General features: G+C 46.5%; 1 protein-coding gene across 2 annotated transcripts in view; it reads right to left on the reverse strand.

Annotated features, from left to right (window-relative positions):
* The window catches only part of ANKIB1 (ankyrin repeat and IBR domain containing 1), a 308,012-nt gene that overhangs the window by 45,187 nt on the left and 241,325 nt on the right, over positions 1-21,500 (reverse strand). For both annotated transcript variants that reach the window (XM_078780540.1, XM_078780539.1), the window contains exons 13-15: positions 20,361-20,447; positions 20,187-20,253; positions 19,236-19,375 (exon numbers count right to left, since the gene is read on the reverse strand). In XM_078780540.1, coding sequence (XP_078636666.1) covers positions 19,236-19,375; positions 20,187-20,253; positions 20,361-20,447 — 294 coding nt within the window. The remainder of the gene's footprint in view (positions 1-19,235; positions 19,376-20,186; positions 20,254-20,360; positions 20,448-21,500) is intronic.

A 21,500-nucleotide genomic window follows, 5' to 3' on the forward strand; every position in this document is an offset into this window, starting at 1 on the left:
GCAGCATGTCCAGAGTAGAGTGACCAGGTCTGAAACCAAATTGATGATCAGAGATCAAGCCATTGGAGAAGAGGAAAGATTTCATATCTGAAGCAATGATGGATTCCATGACTTTGCTGATAATTGGGAGAAGGCTGATTGGTCTGTAGTTGCTGGGATCTGTTTTTGCACCTTTTTTGTGCAAAGCGGTGATGTTGGCTGATTTCCAAGCAGATGGCAGATGACCTTGAGCAAAAGAGAGGGTGAAGAGAACAGAAAGAGAGAGTGAAAGAGCGGAAGCACATGATTTTAGGATCCGTGGGCTGATGCCGTCAGGACCAGTTGCAGAATCAGAGTCGAGGGTTGACAGAAACTTTTCCACCTTGTCAGGAGGAAAGGACACAGAGTCCAGGAGCAGCTGGGTACGACTGGGTACGGTGGGTACAGAGAGGGATGGGTTTGGGACACAAGATTTAGAGGCAAACACAGAGTTGAGGCATTCAGCTTTTTCACGTGCGGAGTCAGCCGTTAAGCCGTTTGAGGTGAGGGAGGGGATGGAGGGGGAACAAACACCAGAAACAGATTTGACCAGACGCCACCAGGATTTGGAAGAGGGAGACAGATAAGAGAGTTCGGTCTTGAGAACGGTGAGATATTGTTTCCTGGCTCTCCTGAGGGTGGACACACACTGGTTTCGGGCTTTGTGAAAGGAAATGAGATTTCCTTCCGTTGGATTTGCTTTCCAGGAGACGAAAGCAAGTTGTTTCAGGGCAACAGCCTCACCACAAGATTCCGTGTACCATGGACGGGAGGAAGGGTATGACAACTGAAGACGAGATGGGATAAATCTGTGCATGAGAGAGAGCAATTTACTTTGAAAGAATTCCCAGGATGAGTTGATGTCAGAGGCGGTAGAGATGGGAGACCAGTCCAGATGATTGATGGCTGCTTGAAGACGGTGCCAGTTGGCCTGAGTGAAATGCCAGACTCGTCGACGCTGAGGAGGCTCTCTGAGAATGGTCAGAGAGATGTCCACTTTGACAAGCACATGATCAGATGAGCCGATTGGAGCAGAAGAAGAGCAGCAGACATTTTCAGGGAAGTTTGTCATAACCAAATCCAGAAGAGAAGATGCTCCGTTGACTGAGATCCGGGTCGGGAAATTGACAGATTGTGTCAGTCCCAGTGAGTCGCAGAAGTCCTTTGCTGAAGAGCCATGGCTGGTGAGAGGGGTACCCACACCCAGCCAACTGGCATGGTGACAATTGAAATCACCACATATGAGGAAGAGAGAGTTGGGATGGGTAGATAGAAGTTGGTCCATATATTATCAGACAGCGAGATGTAGATGGAGTCATCGCTGTTTGGTGGACGGTACAACACACATATGAACAAAAGGTGGGAGCGAAGGGGAAGCCGTAGCCAAAGGTATTCCTGGGGGTGAGGTGGAGAGAGGGCAGTGGAGGGTGAGTGAGGAAGAGAGTTTTTTATAAAGATAGCAACCCCACCTCCAGGACGAGGCTCAGGTCCATCATACCGGAGGAGGGAGTAACCTGGGAGAGATACCAAGGCATCAGAGACATCATGAAGGAGGAAAGTTTCTGTTAAGCAGATCACATCTGGTTTGTCAGAAGCAACCTGTTTGGAGAGATCAGTCAAGTTTGAGCGAAGGCCCCGGATGTTTGAGGTCCATACCGTTAATGAAGAGGAAGGGGGAGCATCGGGTCCAGAACGGGGGGGGGGGGGGGGGGAGGGGTAGGGTAAGATGTGGAAGAGGAGGAAGAGGTAGGGAGAGCTGTTGAAGGTGTGTCAGAGATTTCAGAGATTTCAGAATAGCTTGGAGAAAGGGAAGAATGGGGCGGACAAAAGGTTTGATGGAGATTGGGTGAGGCACAGTGAGGTGTTATTTGAGGAGGGGGAAGAGCGAGGCAGAAGGTTGGGGGAGATGAAGGTGAAAGTTGGAAGGGGGAAGAAGCAGGGAGGATGCTTTGAGGAGGAGGGGTGAGAGGGGAGTCTAGGAGGGGAGGAGCGAGGGAGAGTCTCGGAGGGGAGGGATGTGGGGGGAGTTTAGGAGGGAGGGGAGGGAAGGGGCAAGGGGGGAGATTTGAAAGGGATGGGTGATGGGGAGGATTTGAAGGGGAGGGGTGAGATTGGATTTTGAAAAGTGTACTATTCATGGGAAACGAAGATTTTTTGCAAAATGAGTTTGAGACCTTCGAGTCAAAAATACGTTTGAGGCCACTGAAGGAGGGGTGGAGTTCTGGATAGTTTAGGGAATGTAGAAAGGAGGAACTGTAAGAGATGGTATTATATATATTTTTTGGAATGAATAGATTTGGTGAGCAAGACGAAAGCATCCTTTTGTAGGAAAAGAAGAAAAGGGTGTTATAATATATGAGAGAAAATAGTTGTTCAGAGGAGAGATTATACATTTCTAACCACGTGATCGCGTGATCGCGAACGAAGAACGAACGAACAAATAAGAACAACAAATAAACGAATAAGACCTGGGAAGGAAATATTTTTGGGTTTTTTTTTTTTTGAGTAGAGATATTAAACAAGGAGGTATGGGGTGAACGACTGGGATGAAACAGAGAACGAAAATAATTGCAGCGCATTCGACGAATCGCTGAGAGAAAAACAAAACCACAAGGTCGGAGACGGTACGGTAGCCTAAGCCTACGAGTACTAGGCCGCAGAATACTCGATGCGCATTAACCGACGATTGTGTATACATGTACGAAAAATTAGCACCGAAAATTTTCCAAAAGATACGCTATAGGTACATACACCGAAAGATAGATACAGTCTCGACAAAAACACAATTGAGAAAGATCACTTAACTTCGAAAGCGTGAGCGCATGGAACAGCTTCGAAAAGACGTGACCTCGCTGTGATCTCGCGAGATCTTTTTGATTCACAATTTAGCGCAGTAACAGAATATTTTTTTACCAAACAGACCTCTGGCGTTTGACCACTTAACCCCATAATCCAATCCGTTTATCTTCACATCATTATACATGATTGTATCAAGTTTGACTTAGTTCCCTTCAGCCTTTCTTAAGTTATTGTGGTAACTCATGGTTCACAAGTTAGCGCAGTAGCAGAATATTTTTTTACCAAACAGACCTCTGGCGTTTGACCACTTAACCCCATAATCCAATCCGTTTATCTTCACATCATTATATATGATTGTATCAAGTTATATATGATGGAATATCGTGCGATGAAGTTAACTCCGAGGGCCTTTCACTCACTCACCACAGGCAGGTTGGTGGTCTTTCTGTCTTCTTCCGACTCCTCTCCGGCCTTGCTCCCCCAGCTCTCTCTGTGCTCTGTCCCCCCAATATTCCTACAGGTTGCACAAGATCTGCCTGTAACCCTCTTATGGTTAAACTGCCAAAATCTAGGCTCTCTGCTCACCTTCACTCTTTCATTCCCCTTTTCTCCCGCCTCTGGAACAAACTCCCCCACTCCCTTCAATCCCACTCCTCCCTCCAGGTCTTTAAAACAGCTGTTCACCACCATCTCTTATCTTCCCCCATCCAAAACCTTGATCTTTTCTACCCCCGCTAATTCACCCCAGATACACCTTTTTTTTTTTGAAATTCCAACTTCTTTCCTGGAAGTCCTTGCAGTGTTCATATGTTTCATACCTCTCCCACCTCCCCCAAAGCCCTCCCCCTCCCACATTTCTCCCGATGTCCCTGCTCTCAAATGTTGTGTTTGTGTCCTTCCCCCTCTCTCCCCATCTTGTCTGCCGCTCCCCTTATTTTTTGTGTTTTGTGTGTCGGTTTGACTTTTTGTGTGATTAATGTTAGCTCTTTCACGAGCCTCGATCTTGTATACAAAAAAAGAAAAAAAAAGGAAAAAGAAAAAAAAAGTTTGACTTAGTTCCCTTCAGCCTTTCTTAAGTTATTGTGGTAACAAAAAACTATTACAGCCTCTGACCTTTGACCTATTGATGTTAAAATCTAATCGGTTCATCTTTGCATCATAATGGATACTTATACCAAGTTTGATCAAAATTCCATCATTGGTTCACAAGTTAGCTCAGAAACAGAATTTATCGCAGTAAATTATATCGCAGTAACGCAAACCTCTCACGGACGGACGGACAGACAACCCAAAAACATAATGTCTCTGACGACTTTGTTGGCAGAGGCATAAAAGAGAAAGAGAAAGAGAAGAGAGAGAGGAAAAAAGAGGAAAAGAGGAAAAGAGGAAAAGAGGAAAAGAGGAAAAGAGAGGAAAAGAGAGGAAAAGAGAGAAAAAGAGAGAAAAAGAGAGAAAATAGAGAAAAGGAGAGAAAAGAGCGAAAAAGAGCGAAAAGAGAGAAAAAGAGCGAAAAAGAGCAAGAAAAAGAGTGAAAAAGAGCAAAAACAAGCGAAAACAAGCGAAAACTAGCGGGAAAGAGCGAAAACATGCGAAAAATAGCAAAAAAGAGCGAAAAAGAGAGAAAAAGCGAAAAAGAGCGAAAAAGAGCGAAAAAGAGAGAAAAAGAGAGAAAAAGAGCGAAAAAGAGAGGAAAAGAGAGAAAAAGAGAGAAAAGGAGAGAAAATGAGAAAAGAGCGAAAACGAGCAAAAAAGAGCGAAAACGAGCGCAAAAGAGCGAAAAATAGTGAAAACGAGCAAAAAAGAGTGAAAACGAGCGAAAACATGCGAAAACGAGCGAAAAATAGCGAAAACGAGCAAAAAAGAGCGAAAACGAGCGAAAACATGCGAAAACGAGCGAAAAAGAGAGAAAAAGAGCGAAAAAGAGCGAAAACATGTGAAAACGAGCGAAAAAGAGCAAAAGAGCGAAAAAGAGAAAACGAGCGAAAACGAGCGAAAACGAGAGAAAAAGAGCGAAACGAGCGAAAAAGAGAGAGAAAGAGCGAAAAAGAGAGAAAAAGAGCGAAAAAGAGAGAAAAAGAGAAAAAGAGCGAAAAAGAGAGAAAAAGAGAAAAAGAGCGAAAAAGAGAGAAAAAGAGCAAAAAAGAGAGAAAAAGAGCGAAAAGGAGTGAACAAGAGCGAAAAAGAGAGAGAAAGAGCGAAAAGAGCGAAAAAGAGAGAAAACGCGAAAAAGAGAGAAAAAGAGAGAGAAAGAGCGAAAAAGAGAGAGAAAGAGCGAAAAAGAGAGAGAAAGAGCGAAAAAGAGCGAAAAAGAGTGAAAAAGAGAGAAAAAGAGCAAAAAAGAGAAAAAGAGAGAAAAAGAGTGAAAAAGAGAGAAAAGGAGAGAAAAAGAGCGAAGAGAGAAAAAGAGAGAAAAAGAGCGAAAAGGAGCGAAAAAGAGAGAAAAGGAGCGAAAAAGAGCGAAGAGCGAAGAAGAGCGAAAAAGAGCGAAAAAGAGAAAAAGAGAGAAAAAGAGTGAAAAAGAGAGAAAAGGAGAGAAAAAGAGCGAAGAGAGAAAAAGAGAGAAAAAGAGCGAAAAGGAGCGAAAAAGAGAGAAAAGGAGCGAAAAAGAGCGAAGAGCGAAGAAGAGCGAAAAAGAGTGAAAAGGAGCGAAAAAGAGAAAAAAAGAGAGAAAAAAGACAAAGAGCGAAAAAGAGAGAAAAGGAGAGATAAAGAGCGAAAAAGAGAGAAAAAGAGAAAAGGAGAGAAAAAGAGAGAAAAAGAGCGAAAAAGAGATAAAAAGAGAAAAAGAGCGAAAAAGAGAGAAAAGAGCGAAAAAGAGAGAAAAAGAGCGAAAAAGAGAGAAAGAGAGAACAAGAGAGAAAAAGAGAGAACAAGAGAGAAAAAGAGAGAAAAAGAGAGAAAAAGAGAGAAAAAGAGAGAAAAAGAGAGAAAAAGAGAGAAAAAGAGAGAAAAAGAGAGAAAGAGAAAAAGAGAGAAAAAGAGCGAAAATGAGAAAAAGAGCGAAAATGAGAAAAAGAGTGAAAAAGAGAGAGAAGGAGTGAAAAAGAGCGAAAAAGAGCGAAAAAGAGAAAAAGAGAGAAGAAGAGCGAAAAAGAGAGAAAAAGAGCGAGAAAGAGCGAAAAAGAGCGAAAAAGAGAGAAAGAGAGCGAAAAAGAGTGAAAAAGAGCGAAAAAGAGAGAAAAAGAGCGAAAAAGAGAGAAAAAGAGCGAAAAAGAGAGAAAAAGAGAGAAGAAGAGAGAAGAAGAGAGAAGAAGAGGGAGATCTCGCGAGATCTTGGAGACGGTGGCAGGGGTTTTTGACGGTCCACACGGTCTCCACGTTTTTCAAAGTTAAGTCTGTTCACAATTGTATTTTGTCGAAACTGTATTTATCGTTCGGTGTGTGAACTTATAGTGTACCCCTTGGAAGTTTCTCGGTGTTTATCTTTCATAAATTAATCGTTTGTTTGCCACGTCGCGAGCAAGGCCTTGCAGCCTCAGGCTTCCCCCGTCGAAGGTTGTTCCTTCCTTCACTGTTTTGCTAGCTTTTTTGATTTCCCCTTCGCCAACAAGCTTCACCAAACATCTACTATTTGTCTAACGCTGTAACCCCCACACCCTCCCCCCAAAACAAACAAAAAAACAAACAAAAAAAAAACTTTTATTTCCTTTTCTCCTCGTGTGCTTTTGCCTCTGCCCACGTGCGCTGTCTCGCCCCGCCCCCATTTTCCCCTTGCCTTCCACCTTTTGCCCTGTTCAAGTGGCTCGTGGTCGTCGCTCTAGGCTTCCTCTCCCCATTGGTATTTTTGTGAATATAAGATTGTTCTTCACAGTTCTGTTTAAATATGTTTCAACTATCCCCTTCAGTGTTTTATTCAGTGGTTTATTACAACACGCTGTTTTTCTTCTTATTTAAAAGGCTCCTTTCAATTTCCTCTTCAACTCATTCCATTTCAAAAAAATATTCAATCTCTTATGATTCCAAATCACTCCATGCTCTAAATTCTCATTCATTCCATCCCTCCTCCATCGTTCTTAAACGAATCGCTAACTTGAAAATCACAACAAACCCAATTTGTTTTATATGTTCATCTTTCATTAATCATCCACTTTCTAAACTCCCCCCTTGCCCCTCCCCTTCAAATCTCCCCCCCCCCAACCATCCCTCCAAAATTCTCCCTCCTCCCACCTCCTTCTCAAAGCTGCCTCCTCCCCACTTCCTCTCCCTCCTATGTCATACCTCCACCTCCCCCAACCTTCTACTTTCCTCTGCCCCCCCCCTCAAACAAACTCTCACTGTGCCTCATTCCATCACCATCAAACCTTTCGTCGTCCTCATCCTTCCCTTTCTTGTAACTCTTCTGTAATCTCTGACACACTATCAACTGCTCTTCCTACATCCCCCTCTCACCCTTCATCTGACCCTACCCCTCCCCTCCCCTGTCCTGCACCCGATGCTCCCCCTCTCTCCTCACTAACGGTATGGACCTCAAACATCCGGGGCCTTCGCTCAAACCTGATTGATCTCTCCATTCAGGTTGCTTCTGAAAATCCAGACTTGATCTGCTTAACAGAAACTTTCCTCCTTCAAGACGTCTCTGATTCCTTAATATCTCTTCCTGGTTACTCCCTCCTCCGGTACGATAGACCTGATCCTCGTCCTGGTGGTGGGGTGGCTATCTTTATCAAAAACTCTCTTCCTCACTCTCCCTGCACTGCCCTCTCTCCACCCCACCCACAGGAGTACCTCTGGCTACGGCTTCCTCTCCGCTCCCACCTTTTGTTCATATGTGTTCTGTACCGTCCTCCAAACAGTGATGACTCCATTTACATTTCTCTGTCGGACAACATGGACCAACTTCTAATCCAAACTCTCTCTTCCTCATATGTGGCGACTTCAACTGTCATCATGCCAGCTGGCTGGGTGTGGGTTCATCTTGTTGTGGAAAACCAATCAGGTCCACACAACTTAGTCCAACTGGTGGTTTAATTCCATTAAGACCATGACATCATTCTGTAATACAGGAAATGCAATAGGAATAAGATTTGGCATCACATGGGTCCATCCATAACATTCAATGCAAGCAAGCTTAATATTCTATGCAGGCGTACCGTTAGCGAGTCTGCTAGATGTAACATGTCACAGGAGAAGTCTCGGAGCACCGTCCGCAGCGGGTCTTATAGCCGCGCCCCTAGCGGTGTCAGCGAGCAGCGAGCATCACCCCGGGTTCAGTACGAATACGATTTCACTACATTCTCCCCCCCCCGTTAGAATTATACTGCAGAGCGGCTAGAAGCGAGCGAGCGTCAGCACGAACAGGGTGCGGAACAGGGTATCAGTCGACCCAACAGTACAGGTCCGGGCGGCGAATTTCTCTGCCAGCACGCGTCCGAAATTCCCCGGGTATGGCATCACGTATCCCAGTGTCCCCGGCGCCACCAGGGTCAGGTGACGAAGGGGGTACCGCCAAGCCGTCGGGCCCGGGTAGACGTGGCGAGGGGAGGGTCGGTAGACTTTCGGCGATGGGAGCGTCGGGTGAGTCCATAGTCTCATAGATGGGTTCGACCGGTTCGTCCGATTCCCTACTCGGGTCGGCGATCCCGCATGGGGCAAGATGATGTACGGAGACAGTAGTCTCACGTCCATCAGCCGTCATCACACGAGCATGCTCAGGATTAGCCTGGAGAATCTGCACTTTGTCCACTAGGGGGTCGTACTTGCTCGCGCGAACCGCCAGTTTAAGGTAGGCCGGCCCGGGCCCAGCGAGCCAACTGGGTAAAGACCGTATACACCCCGTGCTCCTGGGGTGGTGGAAAAGTCGCTCGTGGGGAGTTTGGTTGGTTGCCGTACACAGGAGAGCCCTGATCGAGTTCAACGCCGCAGGTAGCGACCAAGCCCATTTATCGAGGCCCCGGCCGAGGGTCCGGAGGTTGAGCATGACGGCCCTCCAGATAATCCCGTTGAAGCGTTCGATCTGCCCATTTGCCTGGGGTCTGTACGGCGTGGTGTAACTAGAAGCGATGTTATTTTGGAGCAGATAGCCGCGCACCTCCTGAGACAAGAAGACCGCACCCCGGTCGGTATGCACATAGGCCGGGTACCCGAACATTGAGAACAAGTTCTGTAAGCATCGCATCACCGTGGCAGCAGTCATGTCCACGCACGTATAAGCGAAGGGGAATCGCGAGTACTCATCGACGAAAGTGAGCAGATAGCGAGAGCTATTCGACACCGGCAATGGGCCCTTGAAATCCATCGCCAAGCGTTCCCACGGCCTCGTAGCCCTAACCAGAGTCCCCATGGGTGGGTTATAGAAACGCGGTTTGATTTCCGCGCATATAGCGCAGTCGCGACAGATACGGCGGATATCGTCAATCGAGTATGGGAGATTGCCACGCCGCACAAAATGAGCGAAACGCGTTACGCCCGGATGGCCCGCAGTGGCATGCAGCACACGTAGGCCCTCCAACGAGGTGATACCCGCGCATGTAGCCGGTCTTGATAAGGCATCGGCGGCCCGGTTATCCTTCCCCGGGCGGTATTTGATGGTGTAACAGAAGTTGGCGAGTTCGATACGCCAGCGAGTGATTTTCTCATTCTTAATGCGCTGGGCGTGTAAGGTGTCGTACATGAACGCAACACTTTGCTGGTCCGTGATGATTTGGAAGCACCGCCCGAGTAAGTACGGGCGCCATCGCCGAATAGACTCGACGATCGCATACGCTTCCTTTTCGACAGACGAGTGTCTCCGCTCAGCGGTGGTAAGAGTCCGTGAAAAGAAAGCCACCGGACGCCCTCCTTGGGAGAGGGTCGCCGCGATGGCCTGATCCGAGGCATCACTTTCGAGGACGAAAGATCCGCTCTCGTCGATCGTCGCCACGGCGGCACGGGCGATGTCGGCCTTAAGGCCTCCAAAGGCCGCCAACTCGGCCGGACACAGTGGGAAGGTGTCGCAGGCCACGAGGGGGCGAAGTTTCGCGGAGAAATTTTGTACCCATTTGGAGTAATGGGCGAATAGCCCGAGGTCGCGCTTCAGGGACGCCCGATCGCAGGGAGGGGCTATGTCGAGCAAAGGTCGCAGACGCTCCTTATCCGGAGCGACAGAGCCATGGGTCACGGTGTACCCCAGAAGATCTATCTTGCGTAGTGAGTATTTGCACTTATCCTCATTCATGGTTAAGTGATACCTCTGCGCGACCTCGAGGAAGCGCTTCAGATTAGCATCATGGTGCCCTTGGTCATACCCACAAACCGTAAGATTGTCTAGGTAGACGAAAACATCGGTTAAGTGCTCCCTCGCAATGAGGTCATCCATGGCCCTCTGGAAACAGGCGACCCCGTTCGTTACCCCAAAAGGCAATCGAGTAAACTGGTACAGCCGCTGCCCCGACTCAAAAGCGGTATAGATACGATCCACCCTAGAGATAGGGATCTGATGGTACGCACTACGGAGATCGAGAGTGCTGTAGACCGAATACTGGGCCACCTGTCGCACCAGCGCGTCCAACCCCGGAATGGGGTAGGCATCCAGCTGTGTAAAGCGGTTAATCGTTTGGGAATAGTCGATTACCATGCGTCTGCGGTGGGCCTCGCTTCGCACCACCAAGACCTGGGCTCGCCACGGCGACCGGCTAGGTTCTATGATACCGTCTTTCAAGAGCTGAGCCGTTTCGTCCGCAATGAATTGCATGTCTGCGCGAGAGTAGCGCCGTGATTTTACCGCGACAGGGGTACAGTCGGAGGTTAGATTGGGGAACAGCGAAAGCGGCTGGATGTCCATTTTCGCTAGGGCACACACAGCAAGCGCGTCCGCCCCCACAACAAGCGTGTCAGGCCCACCAAACTCCATTTCCAGACGTCCATGCCGCTTAAGAAAATCGTGTCCTAACAGAATATCAGCACATAAAGCAGGTAAAACCATAAGGTGTACATCTGGAAAAACCCGTCCCTTTAACACGAGTTTCAATCGGCATTCCCCCTTCGTGCTGAGTCGAAGTCCCTGGGAAGCCATGAAGATCCATCTCGTAGACCTCAAGACCTGCCAACCATGCCTGTGCACTCGTCGCTGGTCGATAAAACTATCCGTAGACCCTGTATCCACCAAGGCCCGAACACAATGGCCTTCGACCATGAGGGGAATAAGGGCTTGAGCCAGGCCGGACGAGCCCGCTGGGAGTGGGACTGAACCCCCCCGAGTGGGTCGGACGAGCCTCGCGGGCGGATCCTATGCCAGCAGCAGTTGTGCGGTCGTTGCCGGAGTATTCGTTGTCCATGGGGAATCCGTTAAAGCCATCGGAGAGCTTTCCCATGCATTCCGGTGTTTTGCGATTCAAAATCTGACAATTTTGATGGGAAAAAGCCTCCGTAGTATTTGAAAGCGCCTTTTGACACTTTTGGCAGAAAAAGGCCTCCGTAGTATTCGAAATCGCCTTTTTACGGGTGAGGGCCACCGTCGTTGGTACCGAACCCATGTCGCCGCCAGTGGACGCCGTTCGCTCATGAGCGACATTACGAGAACGTACCGCTGGGGCTTGGCGAGGCTCCAAAGCCCCTCGCGTGGCCCGGAGTCTGGTCAAGGATGCATACGCCGTGCCCGATTGAGGATGAGACTGTGGTGGCTGTCCGGTGACGCCCGCCAAGGTCGACTGAGCGCCCAGGGGCCCGCAGAGAGGGGCCCTGCCCTTCAAAGCCGGGTAAGGCGCCGGCTTCCGGGCTCGGCTCGTAGGCTCCGCAATGAGCCCATTCAAGGTCGCGCGCGGCCGCGAGCCGCGTGCGGTTTTCCGGCACACTTTCGCGTAATGCCCCTTTTGCGAGCACAAATGGCATATGGCGTCCCGAGCCGGACACACGGCCCGGGGATGACGTTGCCCCCCACAGAAATAGCAGGTGGCCCCGCGTAAGGCCTTGGGTCTGGCCGTTGCAGCAGCCATCAGGACTGGGTCCTCCTCCGGAGCATCCTGGAGTTCCGCGAGCAGGTCCGCTTCCTCGGCGGTAGCACTCTCCGGCCGTGCGTGTAGCGAAGTTCCCGCCAAGATTTCACTACACATTTCTCACCAGCCATGGCACCTCAGCAAAGGACTTCTGCGACTCATGAGGACTGACACAATCTGTCAATTTCCCGACCCGGATCTCAGTCAATGGAGTATCTTCTCTTCTGGACTTGGTTATGACTAACTTCCCTGCAAATGTCTGCTGCTCTTCTTCTGCTCCAATCGGTTCTTCTGATCATGTGCTTGTTAAAGTGGACATCTCACTGGTCATTCTCAGAGAGCCTCCTCAGCGCCGACGAGTCTGGCATTTCACTCAGGCCGACTGGCACGGTCTGCAAGCAGCCATCAATCAACTGGACTGGTCTCCCATCTCTAATGCCTCTGACATCAATTCTTCCTGGGAATTCTCCCAAAGCAAACTGCTCTCTCTCATGCACAGATTTATCCCATCTTGTCTTCAGTTGTCTTACCCTTCCTCCCGTCCATGGTACACTGAATCTTGTGGTGAGGCAGTTGCCCTGAAACAACTTGCCTTTGCGTCTTGGAAAGCAAATCCAACTGAAGGCAATCTCAGTTCCTTCCACCAAGCTCGAAACAAGTGTGTTTCTACCCTCAGGAGTGCCAGGAAGCACTATCTCTCCACACTCAAGATTGAACTCTCAAACCTGTCTCCTTCCTCCAAATCCTGGTGGCGTCTGGTCAAATCCGTTTCTGGTGTTTGTTCCCCCTCCATCCCCTCCCTTACCTCAAATGGCTACACAGTTGACACCGCACGTGACAAAGCCGAATGCCTCAACTCTGTGTTTGCCTCAAAATCATGTGTCCCAAACCCATCTCTCTCTGTTCCCACCTTTCCCAGTCGAACCCAACTGCTCCTGGACTCTGTGTCCTTCTCTCCTGACAAGGTGGAGAAGTTTTTATCAAACCTCGACTCTGATTCTGCAACTGGACCAGATGGCATCAGCCCTCGGGTCCTAAAATCCTGCTCTGCCGCTCTATCTCACCCTCTCTCTGTTCTTTTCACCCTCTCTTTTGCTCAAGGTCATCTGCCAGCATCTTGGAAATCAGCAAACATTACCGCTTTACACAAAAAAGGTGCAAAAACAGATCCTTGCAACTACAGACCAATCAGCCTGCTCCCAATTATCAGCAAAGTCATGGAATCCATCATTGCTTCAGATATCAAATCCTTCCTCTTCTCCAATGGCTTGATCTCTGATCATCAATTTGGATTCAGACCAGGTCATTCTACTCTGGACATGTTGCTTCTGCTGTCTCAACAATGGATGGAGGTCCTCAATGCCAAACAGGAAATCAGAGCTGTCTCACTTGACATATCACGTGCCTTCGATACGGTCTGGCACCCAGCTCTGCTCACCAAACTCACCTCCTATGGTATTCAGGGAAATCTCCACTCATGGCTTGCGGATTTCCTCTCTGGTCGTAGGCAACGTGTGGCCCTGAATGGATTTCTCTCATCTTCCCTTCCTGTTCTGGCTGGAGTTCCCCAAGGTAGTGTTCTGGGCCCTGTGCTATTTCTGGTCTTCATCAATGACCTCTCCGACTCTCTGGAAAATCCTCTCTATCTCTTTGCTGATGACTCCACTATCTGCCGCTCCATTCCTCATCCCTCAGATCGGCAGTCTGCAGCCTCCTCACTCTCTGCAGACCTGGACAAAATCACAGACTGGTCAAACAAGTGGAACATGTCTTTCAATCCTGACAAATCTCACACTCTTACAATGTCTCTCCGAAAGGACCGACTGGACAACCCTCCCATCTACTTTCTCAACAATCCTCTCCAAGAAGTTCTGTCGCTCAAGCTTTTGGGTCTCACTATCTGCCATGATCTTTCTTGGGAAAACCACATTTCCAAGCTGGCCTCCAAAGCCAGTCGCCGACTGGGCATCCTCCGTCGTGCGAAGTCCTTCCTTGGCACACCTGAGCTCCTCACCACATACAAGGCTTTCATCTGCAGCTCAATGGAATACTGTTCCCCCCTCTGGGCTGGTGCTCCTGCCTCACACCTTGCTCGGCTTCACGCTGTTGAGGCCAAAGCTTTCAGAATCATTGGAATCTCCTGCGATATAGTCAACTCCGAGGGCCTTTCACTCACTCACCGCAGGCAGGTTGGTAGTCTTTCTGTCTTCTACCGACTCCTCTCCGGCCTTGCTCCCCCAGCTCTCTCTGTGCTCTGTCCCCCCAATATTCCTTCAGGTCGCACAAGATCTGCCTGCAACCCTCTTATGGTTAAACTGCCAAAGTCTAGGCTCTCTGCTCACCTTCACTCTTTCATTCCCCTTTTCTCCCGCCTCTGGAACAAACTCCCCCACTCCCTTCAATCCCACTCCTCCCTCCAGGTCTTTAAAACAGCTGTTCACCACCATCTCTTATCTTCCCCCATCGAAAACCTTGATCTTTTCTACCCCCGGTAATTCACCCCAAAGTCCTTGCAGTGTTCATATGTTTTATTCCTCTCCCACCTCCCCCCAAGTCCTCCCGATGTCCCTGTTCTCAAATGTTGTGTTTGTGTCCTTCCCCCTCTCTCCCCATCTTGTCTGCCGCTCCCCTTGTTTTTTGTGTTTTGTGTGTCGGTTTGTCCTTTTGTGTGATTAATGTTAGCTCTTTCACGAGCCTCGATCTTGTATACAAAAAAAAAAAAAAAAAGAGAGAGAGAGAGAGAGAAAAAAGAAAGAAGAGGTTATCCAGATGCATCATCAACAGAAAGTGAGCTGCTGCGAGATTCAATCTAAAAGGTCATCTCTGTGGAATGACAGATTAAGAACATTCTCAAGAAGAAAAAGACAGGGTTTAGGAATTTGAGGGCAATGCTCCCCCACGAATAAAAGTGCAAAATCCTAAAGACTGGCAATGAGAACATCAATGCCCTGCTCTACAAGTGGTTCAAGCATTCGACTAGTAAAATGTTTCCTGTCAGTGGGTTTCTTCTTCAGCACGGTAGCTTGAGGCCTTTTGGCAAAGGCACACCATTGGCTTCCGAAAGACATGTGGTGAAAGTAAGGGTGTTGATAGAACAATGGTGGAAGGCCAAACTACAGTGCCTTCAGAAAGTATTGACACGCCTTAACTATTTCACATTTTTTGTGTTACAGCCTGAATTTAGGATGGATTAAACTGATTTTTTTGTCACTGATATCCACATAATACCCCATAATGTCAAAGTGATTTTTTTTTTATTAGAAAATTAATAAACAAATTAATTAAAAATGAAAAGCTGAAATTACTTAAGTCAGTAGGTATTCAACAACTTTGCTATGACACGCCAAATTGAGCTCAGGTGCATCCAATTTCCTTTGATCAACCTTGAGATGTCTCTGCAACTTGATTGGAGTCCACCTGTGGCCAACTCAATTGACTGGACATGATTTATAAAGAAACACCTTTCTACACGAGGTCCCACAGTTGACAGTGCATGTCAGAGCAGAAACTCAACCATGAAGTCCAAAGAACTGTCTGTAGAACTGTGAGATAGAATTGTGAGGAGGCATAGATCTGGGAAAGGGTATAAAACAATTTCTAGAGTGTTGAAAGTTCCCAAGAATACAGTGGGCTCAATCATTAAGAAATTGAAAGAATATGGAACTACCCAGACTCTTCCTAGAGCTGGCCATCCGACCAAACAGAGCAAGAAGGACCTTGGTCAAGGAGGTGACTAAGAACCCATTGACCACTCTGACATAACCACAGAGTTCCTTGACTGAGATGGGAGAACCTGCCGGAAGGACAGGAGTATCTGCAGCACTTCACAAATCTAGGGTGTATGGGAGAGTGGCTAGACAGAAGCCAGTCCTGAGAAAAAGGCACATGACAACATGCTTGGAGTTTGCACAAAGGCATGGGAAGGACTCAGAGCACTTGGAAAAATATTCAGCGGTCTGATGAGACGAAAATTTAACACATTGGCCTGAATGCAAAGCACTACATCTGGCAGAAATAGAGCACAGCTCATCACCCATATAACACTATCCCTACCTGTGAAGCATGGTGGTGGCAGCATCATGCTGTGGGGATGCTTTTCAGAGGCAGGGACTGGAAGGCTTGTAAGGATAGAGGTAACAATTAATGGAGCCAAATACAGTCAAATCCTTGAGGAGAACCTGCTTCAGATTGCAAAAGGCCTTCCACTGCGGCGAAGATTTACATTCCAACAGGACAATGACCCCAAGCACACAGCCAAAGCAACACAGGAATGGCTTCAGAACAAGAACGTGAAAGTCCTTGAGTGGCCCTGCCAAAGCCCAGACTTGAACCCCATTGAGATCTATGGAAAGACTTGAAAATTGCTGTTCACTGAAGCTCCCCATCCAACTTGACAGAACTTGAGCAAATCTGCAAGGAAGAATGGGAGAAACTCCCCAAATCCAGATGTGCAAAGCTGATACAGACATACCCAAGATGACTCGAAGCTGTAATCACTGCTAAAGGGGCATCTTCCAAGTATTGACTCTTGGGGCTAAATTATATATTTCTGAATTTCATTTTCAATAAATTTGTAAAACTTTCTAAAAACATTTTTTCACATTATCATTATGGGGTATTTTGTGTAGATCGGTGCCAATATTTTTAAATTTAATCCATTTTAGATTCAGGCTGTAACACAAAAAAAATGTGAAAAAGTCAAGGGGTGTGAATACATTCTGAAGATACTGTACCTGAACTTTGTGCGGGATATGCACTGAAGGACCTTTTCAACTTGGAGGAGATGGAATTTTTCTTTAAAACTTTGGTTGATTCTACGCTACATTTCAAAGGTGAGGATAATTCTGGTGGCAAGTGGTCAAAAGAACAAATGACTGTTGTTATGTGCCAATGCCCCTAGAAGAAGATCTCGCCATCACCGGCAAGGGAATAAAGCCTTGCTGCATCAGGAAGCATGATCATGAGGTGCATATCTACTTTGGAGGACCTCCAGTGCTGGAAAGAAGAAAATGAGCTCTGGTCTGGCTTCCTCTCTGGTCGTAGTCAACGTGTGGCCCTGAATGGGTTTCTCTTATCTCCTCTTCCTGTTCAGGCTGGAGTTCCCCAAGGCAGTGTTCTGGGCCCTGTGCTATTTCTGGTCTTCATCAATGATCTCTCCGACTCTCTGGAAAATCCTCTCTATCTCTTTGCTGATGACTCCACTATCTGCCGCTCCATTCCTCATCCCTCAGATCGGCAGTCTGCAGCCTCCTCACTCTCTGCAGACCTGGACAAAATCACAGACTAGGCAAACAAATGGAACATGTCTTTCAATCCTGACAAATCTCACACTCTTACGATGTCTCTCCGAAAAGACCGACTGGACAACCCTCCCATCCACTTTCTGAATAATCCTCTCCAAGAAGTTCTGTCACTCAATCTTTTGGGTCTCACTATCTGCCATGATCTTTCCTGGGAAAACCACATTTCAAATCTGGCCTCCAAAGCCAGTCGCCGACTGGGCATCCTCCATGGTGCGAAGTCCTTCCTTGGTACACCTGAGCTCCTCACCACTTACAAGGCTTTCATCCGCAGCTCTATGGAATACTGCTCTCCCCTCTGGTCTGGTGCTCCTGCCTCACACCTAGCTCGTCTTACGCTGTTGAAACCAAAGCGTTCAGAATCATTGGAATCTCCCGCGATGAAGCTAACTCCAAGTGCCTTTCACTCACTCACCGCAGGCAGGTTGGTGGTCTTTCCGTCTTCTACCGACTCCGTCCGGTCCGGCCTTGCCCCCCCAGCTCTCTCTGGGCTCTGTCCCCCAAATATTCCTACAGGTCGCACAAGATCTGCCTGCAACCCTCTTATCGTTAAACTGCCAAAATCAAGACTTTCTGCTCACCTTCACTCCTTCATTCCTCTTTTCTCCCGCCTCTGGAACAAACTCCCTCACTCTCTTCAATCCCACTCCACCCTCCAGGTCTTTAAAACAGCTGTTCACCACCATCTCTTATCTTCCCCCATCCAAAACCTTGATCTTTTCGACCCCCGCTAATTTCGGTCCCCTTGTGTTTTATACCTCTCCCCCCCCCCCCACCCCCCCTTCCCACGCCTCCTCCCCCCAAGCCCTCTCCCTCCCACACTTCTCCCTGCTCTCAAATGTTGTGTTTGTGTGCTTCCCCTTCTCTCCCCATCTTGTCTTCCGCTCCCTCTTTTTATATATTTTGTTTGTCTGGTTGATTTGTTTGTGAAATAAATGTTAGCTCTTTCATGAGCCTCGATTCAGTATACAAAAAAAAAAAAAAATTCCCTTTTAATAATTCCCTTTTAATAATAAAAAAAAAAAAATTAATAATAATAATAATAATAATAATAATAATATTAGGAATTCCCTTTTAAGGAACTTTGATGCAAGTGGGGCCCATTAGGCCCATCAAAGTCAGCCTGTGCTATTATTACCAACCTATGGTTGTTTGTCTGTGTTCTATCCTTTTAAATGCCGAGATTCAAGCAAGGAGCAGCATATGCCATTTTCAAAGTCTTTGGTATGACTCGGCCGGGGTTCGATCCACCGACCTCCCAGATTCAGCAGATGCTCTACAATTACACCACCGATGATGGAGAAGATGATCATTGGCCTGAAGGAAAGTAGGCTAAAGCCCATCAAGGACTATGCAGCAAGCCTGATGGAGATGTAGGAGTCTCCTACTAGCAAGAGGGTGTAGCACCCTTTTGCAGAGCTGCATGAACATGGAGGATACGTTGCAGGCAGAGTGCACAGCAAAGCACAAAAATGGGAAAGCAGTCGATGACGCTCAACTTCTTCAAGAAAGCCCAACCGGACACTTGATTGACAAACCCAACGGCCCTTTTCAGGGCCAACATGACAGAGAGTGAGACAAGTCGCCATTGTGGTGTCGGTAATAGATTTGTCTAAGCCAAGTGAAATCTCACAAAACAAGCTATAAACTTCTCCACTGCTTCCCACCTCAATATTGATGACTATAGAAAATAACAAAGTTTAGCACAATAAAGCAATGAAAACCTTGAGTGAAAATAACATGTTAACTCCATATAGGCTTGTGGTACATGTGTAATATGAGATATACTTGCTTTAAATGAAAATCAAAATGGCCGTTGCAGAACTTGTATAGAAAGGTCACCTTTTCCGTTTGCTTTTCTATACAGGTATGACTGCATGTTAAACTGTAAAGATGCAGCACTTTTAACTCTTATTTGTCCAATTAATAAAATCGCATTTCAGTCGAGCTCACGGCTTCTCTGCAGGAAGACAAGTCACCCAACGATGTTTTTTCCTTTTAGGGGACTCCTTTGATGTGAGAAGGGATTGTCAAGCATGCAGTTGTAAACACCAAACCTTCCATCAGAAAACGTGACCGTGGAGTGCGAGAACGGTGAAGCATTATCAAATATTTATTATCGTAATGTAATAACTTTGGCATCTTGTGACAGGTAAATAAACAATAGCAAGATAAGTGTGATGTGACTTACTACCCACTTTATCTTTACCTGCATCATCTCAAATATCTCCTTTTGGGTGCTGTTCGGCTCCAAGAAAAACCCGTAACCGTAGGAACCGCGGAGTACTCTTCGAGTACGCAACAGTTCCATCACGGCATCCTCGATAAAAGTGGTATCCACTTTCTGGGCTGCACAACACCAGCACAGGTTCCAAATCATATCAGAATCATAGGCACTTTATTGGCATCCGTAAAAACAAAGGAACCATCTACAATTCTACATAATACATGTACAAGTTTTGCGGGGAAGGAAGTGGGGCAGTTGTAAAAGTATTTAGGGAGGATTTATGGGGAACTATGCCATACTTATAAACCATAACACAAAGTCATCTTACATCCTATTTCTTCTTTGTTTATAGCGTCATGAGAACCACGGGGTTGTACGTCAAGGCTATACTGTATAACCAATGGAAATATTCTGTATGGAAAAACAGATTCCAGGAAAAAGACAGACCCCCGTCTCATGTTCTATATATTCCCATTCCCTCTTTTCCAACAAAGTCTTTCCCATTTCTCCTTCCACTACTCCAACTCTCATTCCCTTCCTTTTCCCCCCAATCCTCCCCTTCTGTTTCCTATCTAGTTAACAAATTGACTGCAACCTCCTTTGGTAAAGCCTTTGTGCTCTGGTTCCATTCACAAAGAGGATTCCTGCACCCCACTATGGAGTGGTGACCTGTCCAGGATTGGTTCTTAGCCGTGGAAACTTTCATTCAAGGATGTAAAGTGAAAAATCAAATAATTATCAGATCTACCCCATCTCAGTTATTAAATATCTTTAAAAGCAGTAAAAGTAGTGCATGCGACGGAAAGTCCATTCTACACCCAGGAGAAATGGGTGCACAAATGCCATGAACTAAAATCGAGACAAAAGTAAATGCCAGGGGGAGCAGGGGGCATGGGTGAGAAGGGGAGTATCCATATCAAGTTTATTTTCCACCTGTATTGAGGGCACAGCGTAGAATCTCCATCTTGGCTTTAGCACTATGAAGTAAAGGTTGTTCCAGCTGTGGTGAAAACAAATACTGAACACCGAACAATAAAGCAAATGGCTCAACAAAAGATTAGGTTAAAAAAAAAGAAAAAGCAGTTCATCATTGTAAAGATTCCAAACCTTAAAGTTGTTTTCATGATTCTTGAAGCGTGTGTAGTAGTGTATAAACCTGTCCAGTTCCTGATATATCTTGTGTTTCTTCTCTGCCTGCACAGATAAAATTTTGTAGAAGATTAACTAACCTCTGTACCAAAAACAGTTTTTATTATTTAACGAGGATAAAATATTTTGTCCCAAGACTAATTGTGCAAGTCCGAAAAAAAAAACACATAGGGATAGAATCCCCCAAAAACAACCAAGCAAGAGAGGAAAGAATGACAAGGAAGGAATTACAAGGTAGGAATTACACCACAAAACAACACCACAATCCTTTCACGGACTGTCATTACGACATATTTTGACATTTTTGTCATAGGTGGCAATAGTGGAAATTGTATGAAGATGTTCGAGGTAGTTGTAGATTTGTAGTGTTAGTTGATGTAATTGTGTATTTTATTTCTTGTTGGAGTGAGATGGAAAAATGTCAAAAGATACCGAAGGATGCAATACCCAAAAGAGAGCGCCGTGTCCTACCATTGGAGTCATTGTAATTGCTTGAGCCGTTATTGTGCTTGGCATGATGACATTTATCAACAAATCTGTGGATGAACAAATCGGCGATGTGGGATCTCTTGACCTGGTAGTTTAGTGATGTATTCTGGCGTCTTTTTCCTATTTTTAGTTGTTAAAACTTTTGAGAATAAACGGTATGGCATTTTAATGCTCACATCTTCACTCTATTTTAGTTTTTAAGCGTATCATTTCATTTTGAACATTTGAATGTGTGGCCATTTTTTCCTGTGACATCACTGCATATGGAGTACTACCGTAGTACTCCATGATACATGGTAACCGTCTTTTAATCCTTGCAATACAGAATACAATTCAGAATATCTTACAATACAGAATATCCATACAATTCCAACCACAAACAATTATAATCCAAATACATTTCATTACAAGTGGCACAAACACAAAGAAAGGAAAACCAGAAAACATAATTTGATGTGAATTTATGTGCATCAATGGATATGCCTCTGCCCATGTTAGATGCCAACTCGCTGTTATGTTTGATCTTAATTAAAGGGCACATGAAAAATTTAAGGGATATAAAAAAATAAGGGATAAGGGAAAGAGAGAGAAAGAGAGAGAAAGAGAGAG

This window comes from Myxine glutinosa, chromosome 6 (genome assembly GCF_964187855.1).
Source record: "Myxine glutinosa chromosome 6, kmMyxGlut1.1, whole genome shotgun sequence".
NCBI lineage: Eukaryota > Metazoa > Chordata > Myxini > Myxiniformes > Myxinidae > Myxine > Myxine glutinosa.